A 13,527-nucleotide genomic window follows, 5' to 3' on the forward strand; every position below is an offset into this window, starting at 1 on the left:
TAGTGGTCAGGGGTGGAGGGATGGGGGAAAAAGGAGATATGATCAAAGTATATAAAATTTTATTTATGAAATGAATAAATTTTGAGGAGCTAATGTCAGCATGGGGGCTATAGTTGACACCATTATATTGCATATTTGAAATGTACTAACAGAGTAGATATGTAGTAACTATACAGGGTGATGGTAGTGTTAGCCAGCTAGATTAAGGTAAATATTTCACAAGGCATCAAACGATCACATTGTCTAGTTTTAGAGTTGAGCATATGAATCAGCAGTAGAGCACAAGCCTTGTATACATGAGATCCATGACTGGCTTAATCCTAAACAAATAAAACCAAACAACAAAAACAATTACTCCTCCCCAAAAAACCCTGATTGCATAATTTACGTTATTATATAATTAAAGCTTATTGTGCAATTTAAATATGTATTTTTGTTCATCAATTATATCTCAATAAAGCTGGGAAGAGAGCTAATTGGTTCATTTTAGAGACAACGGCTCAGAGAAATTGAAATTTACCCAAGGAAACAGTAATGGTCCCTTTTTTTAGTTTCTAAAGAGTTAATCTTTATATTTTACATTTAAAACTTTTTATTAAGCTAATGAAAATTGTTATTAGTTTAATATCTCATTCAAATTCAGTTTAGTAAGTTTTCTTCTAGCATATACTTTATGATAATGTCATGTAAGACTTTTAATCTTAAAATTCCAAGTGATTTCAAATTCCAATGTCCATGACTCCTTGTTTGAATAATTAAAAAAATAAAGAGGCAACCATTTAGTTATTGCAAAATTTATTTATTTTGGTGGAAAGTAATAAAGCATGCTTTATTTATGAAATTTACAAACAACTCTGTAAAAAGTTTTACCAATATTTGTACTTTTTTTCTGTCAATGTCAACCTTGTTTGCAAAAGATTTCTAACATTTGATAAGTAATTTTCTTTATAGAAATGAATTTTTCTACTGAATGTATTAAAAGAATAAGAAAATAAAGGGAACAATAGATTTACCAAATACATTACCTAAATATTCTAAATGAGTTTTATTTGGAATAATTTTTTCATAAGCATCTAAGTTCAGATCAATAAACTTTAAAATTATACTAAAACTCACGCATGCCAAAAAAAGACTTCTCCCTTGCTGGTAGAGTGTGGTCTCTGAAGTCTGGTGGCTGGCTAGATTCTATCTTTCAGGAGAGGAAATATATGAGTGCATTTAAATTTCAATGTCCTTTGCATAAAGAACAGGGATTCAGGGGGCAAACCCTCAGGCTATATCATTAATAGGGTCTCTATTTCTAAGAGACATAAAGGTCTCTAACTTAAAATCAAAGTCAATGGGTCTAAATTCAGGCTCCTTGTAATTTTTAGTCATCTTGGAATTCAGGTATGTGATGAGCTCACATCTTTCCACAAACTGCTCCATCTTCTTTTTATATGTTTTTCTTGAATATTCAGAACCTTTGGGATTAAAGGCTAGAGAGAAAATATCACAGAAGTGTGATTGCTTTCTGTTAGGTTAGTGAATCATTAAAGAGTAAGAGAATAAGCATGTGATTAAAGTCTACCACTATAGCTGAAAAGACACCCACCCCCCTGAATAAAAATTGGGGCTGAAGCGATAGCACAGCAGGTAGGGTGTTAGCCTTGCACACGGCCCATGCGGCCGACCTGAGTTCGATTCCTCCACCCCTCTCGGAGAGCCCGGTAAGCTACCGAGAGTATCTTGCCCATACGGCAAAGCCTGGCAAGCTACATGTGACGAATTCGATATGCCAAACACAGTAACAAGAAGTAGTAACAATGAAGACGTGACTGGGCCCGCTCGAGCATGTCGATGAACAATGGGAGGACAGTGTTACAGTGCATCTGTTTGATTTATTTTATCATTACAGTTTTCTGTTATCTTTTTTTTGGGGGGACACACACACAGCTGTACTTCGGGCTTACTCCTGGCTCTGCTCAGGGATCACTCCTGGTGATGTTTGGGGGGAACATTTGTGGTGCTAGGGATCGAACCAGGGTTGATTGTGTACAAGACAAGTGACTTAACCTTTGTATTATCTCTATGTCTTGAGGATTATTCTATAATTTTTTTTGCAATTGCCTCTATATACCTTTCTCTATGGGATGAAGTATTGAGAGATGACTATATTATTTGTAGTTCCTGCTTTCAAAACTAGAAATACAGTGTTTATATTTTTATTAAAACATGGTCTGGAACAATAGCACAGAGGGTAGGGCATTTGTCTTGCACTCAGCCGACCCGGGTTCGATTCCCAGCATCCCACATGGTCCTCTGAGCACCGCCAGTAGTGACTCTTGAGTGCAGAGCCAGGAGTAACCCCTGTGCATCGCCGGATGTGACCCAAAAAGCAAACAAAACAAAACAAAACAAAAACAACCATTTGCTACACAGTCCAGTCTGGTTGATTACATACATTGCATCTAAAGTATGCATTAATATAACTAGTATTAAATTAGTTCTGAAGTGGTATAGTTTAAAAAAAGACATACCTTTTAGATGAAGTGCTATATATAGTAGCACAGATCTTTTTACACTTAAGAAGGGGTATTTTGGTTTTAAGCATCCTGCTGCATTCAATGCTTTAATTAGAGAAGAGGCAGTGCCCTGTAAGTAAGATATAATTTAAGTCATAAGTGTATAATTGAGTTTAATTTCTTTTTTTGCAATGACAAATGGATGATAGACTACACCTGGATTTTTAATGATAAGATTAAAATGACCATTTCCTAAATGAAACAGAAAATACAGTTGACTCTTGAATAACTTTGAGGTTAGGGACATGATTCTCAGCTTGTCTTCCCAGTTTAAAAGTCACCATACATTGCTTTTAACTCCCCTCAAATTAACTGTTTAGAGCCTTTACCAGAAGCCTTATTGAAAACATAAAAAGTCGAGTAAAATATTTTGCATGTTAAATACATTATACACTATCTTCCTAATAAAAAGTAGCTGGAGAAAAGAAATTGCTGCTAAAATAATAAAGTGGATCACCATAATAGGCCTTACCCTTGTTGTCTTCACAATACATAAACTGAGAGGGAAGAGTTGGGTAAAAATCATGTATATGTGGATACATACAATTCAAACTTGGATTATTCAAGAATTACCTATTCATTTGATTCACGGTCCTTCACGATCCTTCCCGTTGTTCATCGATTTGCTCAAGCGGGCCCAGTAACATCCCCATCATGAGACTTGTTACTGTGTTTGGCATATCGAGTAAGTCAAGGGTAGCTTGCCAGGCTCTGCCGCGCGGGCGAGATACTCTCGGTAGCTTGCCGGGCTTTCCGAGAGGAGTGGAAGAATCGAACTTGAGTCAGCCATGTTGGCTGCGTGCAAGGCAAATGCCCTACCGCTGTGCTATCGCTCCAGCCCATTCATTTGATTATGAAAAGAAAATTAAAAATTGGTTTTAAAAAATAAAATAATATTTTGGGAGGACACCCAATAGGGCTGGAGTGATAGCACAGCGTGTAGGGTGTTTGCCTTGCACGCGGTCGGCCTGGGTTCGATTCCTCTGCCCCTCTCGGAGAGCCCGGCAAGCTACCAAGAGTATCTTGCCCGCATGGCAAAACCTAGCAAACTACCCATGACGTATTCATATGCCAAAAACAGTAACAACAAGTTTCACAATTTGTTGTGAGACGTTACTGGTGCCTGCTCGAGCAAATCGATGAACAACGGGAGGACAGTGCTACAGTGCTACCCAATAGTACTCAGGGCTTACTGATGGCTCTGTTTTCAAAGTTCACTCCTGGCAATGCTCAGGGGACCATGTATATTGTCAGTAGTCAAAACAGGGTTGACTGCATACAAGCAAGTGCCTTAATCTGTACCATCTTTCCAGCCTTAAGAAAGCTTTATAGGGACCAGAACAATAGTAAAGCAGGAAGGATGTTTGCCTTGCACGCGGCCCACTTGGGTTTAGTCCCCAGCATCCATCCATATGGTCCCCCGAGCAGTGCCAGGAGTGATTCCTGAGTGCAGAGCCAGTAGTAACCACTGAGCATTGCTGGGTTGACCCAAAAAGCCAAAAAGACCTCCCCCCCAAGAAAGTTTTATAGACACTTAAATGTAAAATGAGGACCAAACAAATCACATTTCTCTTCACTTTAGTGTAGATATTTGGGAATTAGCTACGAAAGCATGAGCTTCTCATTTTTCAGTTTTGCAGTCAGTCATAAATTAGGTTGAGTAAGTTTGCATATATCAGTGATTTTCTCTAATACATATGCCTAGAAAATAATCTAACAAACCTGTTCCAAATATCCAGGCAAAGGTAGACTAGTAAGTGATATCGGTTCCTTTAAAGGGGGAAGTTTGTTAGGAAGTGTCTGATCCCAGTATTTCTCTGGCAGCCTAAGAACACAAAATTCATTAGGTGGAAGCTCATAACACAAATAATAAACATAGAGGAACTGTGTGGACAGAAGAATAAGAAATAAGAAACAAAATATGGTGACAATGTAGTATATTCAGATACTGAGATATAAAGAAGTAAACCTGAAACTTAAAGAGACATTAAACCAATTAAGAAACAAACCAACATGCATACATACTAACTCCTCCTTTTGAGAACAAAATGTTTATTACCAAAGGGACAGCAAAGAGAGTAGGAAAATTGGGTACAAAGGGCCAATTGGTGGATAGACATAGACTTTTGGTGGAGGTCAAATTTTTGTGTGTTGAACTATTATTATAAATGTCAAACTATAATTGTTAGTGTACTCCTGAAATATAATATTATAGACCTATGTCACACCTAGAAATTTGTTCTCAGTGGATTATACCTTCCCTTTGTCCCCTCCCAGCTCCTCCCACACACACAACAAGTATGGGTTTTTTAATTTGCTTTTGGGTGACACCCAGAAGGCTTCAGGGACTGCTCCAGGCTTTGTGCTCAGGAGTTGTATCCATAGAGGTGCTAGGGGAACATATGCTGCCAGGATCCAACCCAGTCCTCATGCACATTCATTTGGCTTTTCTCTTTTTATTGGATTCCTCTCAATTTTACATGTAAACAAGTATCATAGCTGTATTAAGGAGTCAACATGCTTCATTAAAAGAAAAAAATCAACTTCACTCCTTAATTTTTATTTTTCAACTCTCTCTCTCTCTCTCTCTCTCTCTCTCTCTTGTTTTAGTACCACACCCAGCAATGCTCAGGGTTTACTCCTGGCTCTGAACTCAGAAATCACTCCTGGGGGGTGACATGGGAGACCATATGAGAATCCGATGATCAAACCTGATCAGCGAGTGCCAGGCAAGAGCCCTACCCTCTGTCCTATCACTCCGACCCCTTCCCCCTTCTTCTCTTAATCATACTTCTTCATGCAGTGAGTTTTACTAATGATCACCAATCACAGCACACACACATCTGAAGATGTGACTCAATCCACAAACTATTGTAACCAATGAATCATTTGCAGATATTTAAAACAAAAAAAATTTAAAGAGATTTGGTTTCCAACTTCTTCTAAAAACCAGAACAGACTGGAAGTAGGTGAGTTGCTGCTGTCCTCTTCAGTGGGCATATGAAGTAGAGTTGTGAGTCCTTTCCATTGCGTCCTGTCCTTTCACTGCCAATGCACTTGCCTCTTGGGCTTCACTGTCTCTGTTGGGAGCTGTTGCAACCTCTAGATTGCCAACAAGATCTTAATCTTGTCTCTAACTACTCTCCAGCACTCTGCAGAAGGCCGTGACTCACCCTACTCTACCAAAACCGTTCTTGCCAAGCTCACCAATGACCTGTTCTAACCAAAATCTGACATGCTCAGCACATCTTTGTCTTACCTGATTTCCAAGCTCATTTTAATCAAATTGGCTGGGCTTTTCAAGATTTCTGTCTCCTCTTCCTTCTCCCTCTCTTGATGCTTCTTTCATCTCTTTGTGGTTTTCATTCCCACTTGAAAGCTCTTCTGACATTTGTGTGCTGGGCATTTTGAGGGCTGATACTCTTCCTGGGTGGCCTCAAACTTGCTCTGCATTTTGTATAGGGTTACTCCTGCCTCTCTGCTATTTCTGCCTCTAGTCCATTCTTATTACTAAATGATGATTTCTTCTCAATGCAAACTGGATTGTAACACTCAGAATCACTTAGCTTTTTCATACCACCTGTTGAATTAAATCCAAACAGATGATGGGAAGGATTTTACACAACCCTCCGCACTCTGGCCCCATTTAATCTCTCCATCTTCTCCTCTTGGTTCCTTTTCTTCCCAATCACATCTGAACCTGGGGAAGTTCTTGCAGTTTTTGGATCCCCTGGTCCAAGTTTATTTGTAGGCCTCACTCCATTCATCTAGCCAGCCCCCACGCTTCACTCAGGACTTACTTCAACAGATGTTTTGGTCCAAATTGGGACCTGCACTTCCACAAAATTCTGGCACTGTCTCACTCTATCTGCAGCTTATCCTATCTTCAGGTACTTAAAGTATGTCTTATCTTGGAGCCTCAGGTCTTGACTGCAGAAACATGAGCTTGTTTATCATCATCGCTGTGTTTAAGGACTGTACTTTTTATATGTATTTGTGTATACATGCATGGTTCGTTAAATAGAGATGACACTTAATAAATATGTGTGACAGTGAATGACCTCACCTCAGAAATTTCTGGAGTTTTTCCTTAGTCTCACAAATATATATACGATCACGATACTCTACAGCATAGTTAACATTACCAGGTACCAGAGCTTCATATCTGAAAGATCAAAAAATTGTATAGTAGACATGAAATAAAATGATAAAATGTGTAAATAAAATAATAAAAATATTTTTGTACTTATGCAACTCAAAAAAGATACAACTTTTAGAAAACAAGTGTCATACTTTTCTTTTAGTTGAGTAAAATAACCTTGAAAAGAAAAACATTGCACAAACAAACTCTTTTTAAAAATTGCTTCAACTGGCTGGAGCATTGTAAAGCAGTTATGGTGTTTGCCTAGCATGCAGCCAATCTGGGTTCAATTCCTGGTATCCCATATGGACCACCAAGAGCTTCCAGGAGTAATTCTTGAGTATGGAGTCAGGAGTAACCCCTGAGCATTGCTGGGGGTGCCACCCTAAAAAAATTAATTCAAAAAGCATTTCCTGAATAAAATCCTCAAGCAAATGTCACCCACAAACAAATAAATAGACTCTTTTTTTTAATTAGTGAAACACCATGAGGTACAGTACAAATGAATAGACTCTTAAAGCTCATGTATCTAACAGGTAATCATCCAGGCACATGCTATCTAAATGACCTCCAAGAATCTTTCCAAGGATTTTCAGGAAAGTAAATAATTTAATATCAATCACCAAAAAAGCAGCAGACCAATAGGATTCAGCAACTGACCAAAATTTCTTTTGGGAAGTGGGAGCCACCAGATAGCGTACTAAGAAATTTAAAGCAAGCATTTTTTATGGAGCAAAACATAATTAACTCAGTTTTTAAGTTGCTTTTGTTTAATGTTTACAATTTTCATCATGAAACATACAGATAAAAGGAAACTTAGTATAAAGTGGACTTTCAGTGGCTTAACATTATTTTATTTATTTGTCTCTATCACACACACACACACACACACATATATATACATACATACAGAAGCAGAGAGTCTTTCTGGGTCCTATATGAAAAGATACAAAGCTTTGGAACTTGGAAGACCTAGGTTTACATTTTAGCTTAACTATTACTTGTGTTACATTGAATTCAAGCCTTAAATTTTTGGGAAATTTTGTCTTCCAATGTGAAAGATGGAGATAAGTTGCAGGTTGTAGGGACAAACAAATAAAATAATAATGTTAAGCCACTTAACAGTTATACCTGAAAAGCAATAAGCATAGAATAAAAGGAGCTATGACAACTAAATCATCCTAACATTCACTAATCATGAATGAGCTCTCTTCTTGCTCCTTTTCCAAAATTTTCCTCCATTTTTATTCTGTCATGGTCTACAATAATGTGAGCTAGAATTTCATGCATACATCAGAAATGAAGCATTTTCCAAGGGAACCTTTAGAGCAAAAGGTCAGAGACTGTTGAACTATTTAGTCTAAGCCAGGTGCTCCTGTGCTTACTGAGGGCAGGAAGGACTTGCCTTTGCTCTCCATCCCGGTAGGTCACTGGACAGTAGCCCTGCAGCTCTGCACATTTCGGAAATCTCTTCTTCAACTCTGACAACGTCAGCTGCTTGGGGATCATGTCGGCAGGTGGGAGAGGATGAGGGGCTAATGGAGGCACATAGAGTTCTGGGTTCTCCAAAAATTTCTATTAGAAAAGGATTATAACAGCAGGACCACTTAGAACAGGAATTCCACGCCAATCAAAAAATCCTCTCAGGCTTTCTTGGAACTCTGTACTTTCAGAAGCAACTGCTGGACCTTCAAAGCCTTCTGAGAGCCTCTCTCTGTGCTACAAACACCCCTTTCCTGACTGAAAGTACTTGGACTTGAACTTTAAGTGATCACAGTGGCAGCCTTTCTTGGCATTCATCCATTCACACACAAACATACATACTGATCTTCTATCACATGTCAGGTGCTGGAGAGGGCACAGCCACCTGCCCCTTCCTGTCCTCTAGGGTCACATTATGTGCATGATCAGGGATGTGACTCAGGAGGCAGAGCACATGCCCGTTATGTTAGCGGCTCTCAGTTTTATCTCTAGCATTTCATGTTTTTCCAACCCAAGAACCCTAGGGTGTAGACTCTTTGAAAATCAGCAGGACCAGTGGGATAGCTCATAAGGATAGAATCCATGTGGGAGGTCCAGGTTTGAAACCTGGCAACATGTGGTTCACCGGAGTAACCCTCAGCAATGTACTGGGAGCAGCTCCTGAGCACCACTAGATGTGGCCTCCAAACCACCACCACACAACAACAGCTGAGCCTAGTGCACTTAGGCGGCCAATTAACATCTACATCTTCAGTTAGTGTTCTGTAAAATGAAAGGGGCAGGCTCAATGCATAGTCTTTATGTCACTGCTCACTATAAAACTTTTGATTATTATTTAAATATACAGGAAAAAAGGAAAAACCCTTTTCATAAAGTGGTATAAAATACAATTCTTCAGAGCAAAACAAAATTAAGAACACTAACATTAGAACATTCTGCATTATGTTTGAAGAATTTTAAGGTACACAAGGAATTCTAGTGATAGAACATTTATTTTTATTTAATATTTCTTGATGAAGTAATGTTGCATTGAAGCATTATTAAGTTTCAAATGTGACTCATAAAAAACCAACCTAGTTATAGACTATGTTTTTACTATTTAAAAAATTTAACTGATAGGCTACATTAATTCCCACTGAATATTTCTAAACACAGGAGACAAATAAAGCAAAGGTTTCCGTTTTGCTGTTTTGTTTTGTTTTGGAGCCACAGCTGGTGGTGCTCAGAGCTTACTCAGGAATAATTCCTGGTGGGTTCAGGGAACCATATGGGGTTTGGGGATCAAACCTGGGTCAGCCACATACAAAGCAAGTGCCCTACCCCCTTTACTATCTCTCTAGTCTGTCATTTCTACTGTTTTTTTATTTTTCTTCTGTACCCTTGAAGCTTAACCTCCAACAGTTCAGCTGATGTCCACTTGTCGGTTGAGTTTTGATCTCTAGCATTTAGATCTGTTATTGGAAGTCTCTGCTGTTTTTGTTTGTTTGTTGGGCACATGTGACTGTGCTCAGGGATTACCCCTCACTGTGCTTAGGGATCACTCCTGGCAGGGCTCGGGGACTATATGGGGCTCTAGGACTTGAACTTAGGTCGACCTTGTGTAAGGCCAATACCCTGTCCACTGTACTATCTCCCCAGACCTTGGGGCTCACTCTTGGGCCTTCTTGTCTGTTACATTGGGCCAGGCCAATGGTCTATCTCTGACCTTGAATTTCTGCTTTGAGCTAAAAAATGTCATAAGTTCTACTTTTTTCCCCTGACCTTCGAGTTGCTCATTTGGTCCCAGAGTCAAGGGTTCCAATCACATGGCTCCTGGTGTCTAATTCTTGGGTTTTCTAGTGGGGAACAACCCTTGTAAATTTTGGTTGATCAGTTCTAAGCTAAATTTTTTTTCCCTAGTAAATGTATAGATTTAGGATCAAACTTACATTCAGGTTTTCTCTAGAACTCATTTTATAATAGTGCCCTCTGAACTCCGCGGCAAATTTCAGTGAGTCAGTTAGAGAGCAATCAACTAATTCACCCAATTCAGCCAAACTGACAGGGCAGAACTGTTCAAATTCACCCAGACGAGAGATTAATTCTTGAGGTGAGATACATAGCTTATCAATGAGGGCAGCCTTTCCTATGCAATAAAAAAGGTTTATTATTATCATTTTAAATAGAAAACGTAATTATTTAAATATAAAATTATTTACATTACATGAGCATAATACAACACATACACATTATATTTCAGACTATAGAATAAAAAACAAGTTTTTTCTTCACTCTCATCTCTCAATTCAGCGCTACTCCCAAGACCTAATCAATGTTGAACTCATGTCCTTTTCACATGTTTTTTTGCATATACATCTATTTGAGTTCTTTTTATTTTGCCTGCAGTTTATTTATGCCACTGTACTATAACTATAATTCTGCAATTTTCTTTTGTTACTTGCTTATGATCTTTGATATCTTTTCATTTATATTTATAAAATTTACATGATTTTTGCCTTGGTGGAAGTGGGGAGGTGGTTTCCTAAGCAGTGCTCAGGAGACCTAGAGGCCTCTCCCTGCCTTTCTTGGTCAACTGGGCTAGTGGCTCAATGCAAGGATCTAAGGATGCAGTGTTGCTTGGACCTTCTGGTGCCAGGAATTACCAAAGACATGCAACAGTGTTTGGGGGCATTGTGGGCCACACCTGGTAGTTCTTGGGGTGACCTTATGATGCTGCTACTGAGGATAGCTTAACATGCGCCTTAACTCCTACAATATCTCTCCTGTTCCTTACCAAATTCTTTTTAAGTGTGCAAATATACTTAGGTCTGGGAATGTGACTCAAGTTGTAGAATATATGCAATGCATCTGAGAGGCCTATAGTTTTACCTTGGGCACTGTAAGCCCTTCTTCTACCATCCACTACACACTGCTGGGCATGACTATGGTTCATACCATTTAACTCCACCATAGTGTCACAAAAAAGATAAATATATTCATATTTTACTTAATCATTATCTATTGATAAATGCCATGGTTATTTTAAATTATTATCTATTATAGATATACTATAATAAATTATATGCTGGATTGTGGAAATAGTTCAAAGAACAAGTGTGCATATTTTGCATGTGGGAGGCTTGAGTTTGATCTCCAGCACCACATGGTCACTTCCCAAGTGCTTCTGGGAATGACCTGAGCAATTTACCAGTCGTGAGTCCATGAGCTCAACTGGGTGTGATTTAAAAACTAAAAAGAAAAGCAAAAAAGAATGCCAAACCAAAACAAAATGTAATAAACTACATTAAAAAAAACCTTTCTACAAGGTAGAATTCAGGAGTGCAAATAATTCGTTGACATAAACTTTTCCCTGGGCATCAATGCCATCTGAGAGAAGAAAATAAACACTAAAGTGATTAGTTTTACAGTCTTTTTTTTGGACCATACTTAGCTCAACTGTTCAGTCTCAATAATCCTGACAGGCTTACTATCAAGTATAATTCAGAATTACATGATTTCAGTTAGGGGCTTAGCGCAAAGACCTGGAAAACATGCCTTGCACACTCTTGACCTTGTGTTTAATCCCTGACACTGCATGACCCCTAAGCACTGGTAGGATGTCCCATGTGGCTTTTAGCACTGCTGAACCCCAGAAGCACTGCATCACTGACCTGAGCTCTGAACCATCAGGCCCATACTAGGGAGCTGAGTACTACTGGGAGTGTCCCCAGAAGCCCCAGTGAACCCTGCTGAGAGGGCTAAAAAATACTGTTATTTTAAATACTATAATATACACACATTTTTTTCTGATTCTTGGGGTATTCTTGAGGACTATACAAAGATCTCATCTCATTTAGCAATGTCTATACATCTTATGTAATGTGGCATGATCATCTTCCAGCTCTGACTTGCTCCATATCATTAGTCAGAATGCATGTGATATGCTTATTAGGAGCATGAGATGGAAATTGAAAGATACAAGCAAGAGGAAAGGCTTCTGTTAGATTAAACTGTTCCACAAAAATCATGCAATTTGCTGCAACAGAAAGGACCAAAGGCAACAAAATGAGCAAAATGATCCACACAACTGAGTTGGGGGAGGGTCTGAAAGGGAAGAGAGGGGCGTTGGGGTCCTAGGGGGACGAGAGTGGCTACCGATGTTGGGATTATATGATGGGAAACCATCATTAACAGTATTATAAATCAGCCAACAAAAAATTAAAAACAATACCACCCCCCTGACACACATCCAAAGAATTAAATTGTTCCAGGAAGAGGCAAGTACATACAGATAATGTTGGAATCCCCTCTTTGGGGATGAGGCACCCATTCTCCAACTGCTGGGAACATGGGTACTGATGGCTCCCATGCACTACTGAACTGTTTTGGGCACTGACCTCCGTCACAGGCAAGACCCTTTTCCAAAGTAACCTGCCAATGGTTAATGCTAGGACAGTGAGTGAAAGGAATATGAAAGCTGATAAATTCGGGAAGTTTTGAGGATTCATTTCAGTTTTAGTGCCTGTGATTTCTGTGTGATTTCTGTGTCTACTATGGGATCTGCTGTGATTTCTGTGTCTACTATGCTGCAGGTTAGATTCTGTCTTTGCCCAATTCTGCCTTGATTCCCCACAGGTATATATCTGATTAGAGCTGTCAGATAGAAAGCTTAGTTAAGTTTGAATTGCAGATAAATGAAGATCAAGTTTTATCATAGGACTAGTTTATGCAATATTTGAGGTATGTAGCACTGTCCTCCCATTGTTCATCAATTTGCTCGAGCGGGCACCAGTAACGTCTCCATTGTGAGACTTGTTGTTACTGTGTTTGGCATATCGAATACGTCATGGGTAGCTTGCCAGCCTTTGCCGTGCGGGCAAGATACTCTTGGTAGCTTGCTGGGCTCTCCGAGAGGGGTGGAAGAATTGAACCCGGGTCAGCCTGTTGGCCACTTGCAAGGCAAACGCCCTACATATATTAAATTATTCAGTTTTTCTAAAATTCAAATTTAACTGGGCATATTATATTTTTATTTCCCATCTTATCACTATTCCTGAGGGTGCTTCCTGATAAGTCTTCTGCATATACTTTTACTTTGAGTCTATTTCCAGGAGAAACCAGTTAAGGCAAGCATATAAAATCGGGTAACAGAAAGGAGGTACAAATTTTGCTTTTAATCTGATGTGGGTTGGTTTAGTAGGTTATGCTACTCAAAAATTATTTAGAAACTTAAAATTTTTAAAAATTCAGTTCTCTCTTCCCTTTAACTCTTTATCTTTCCTATATCCTCAGGTAAAAATGAATTTCTAATCTGCAAACAGGTTATGCTGATAATGAAACCAACCAAGATTCAATAATGCA

At 38.9% G+C, this 13,527-nt stretch overlaps 1 protein-coding gene across 1 annotated transcript in view; it reads right to left on the bottom strand.

The window, feature by feature from the left end:
• Positions 1-1,269: 1,269 nt before the first annotated feature.
• Positions 1,270-13,527, bottom strand: part of AK9 (adenylate kinase 9) — a 138,346-nt gene continuing 126,088 nt past the window's right edge. The window contains exons 35-40 of the mRNA XM_056125450.1: positions 10,116-10,312; positions 8,111-8,280; positions 6,631-6,729; positions 4,287-4,389; positions 2,520-2,634; positions 1,270-1,478 (exon numbers count right to left, since the gene is read on the bottom strand). Coding sequence (XP_055981425.1) covers positions 1,270-1,478; positions 2,520-2,634; positions 4,287-4,389; positions 6,631-6,729; positions 8,111-8,280; positions 10,116-10,312 — 893 coding nt within the window. The remainder of the gene's footprint in view (positions 1,479-2,519; positions 2,635-4,286; positions 4,390-6,630; positions 6,730-8,110; positions 8,281-10,115; positions 10,313-13,527) is intronic.

The sequence above is a fragment of the Sorex fumeus genome, unplaced genomic scaffold (assembly GCF_029834395.1).
Source record: "Sorex fumeus unplaced genomic scaffold, SorFum_2.1 ptg000054l, whole genome shotgun sequence".
In the NCBI taxonomy this organism is placed as follows: Eukaryota; Metazoa; Chordata; class Mammalia; order Eulipotyphla; family Soricidae; genus Sorex; species Sorex fumeus.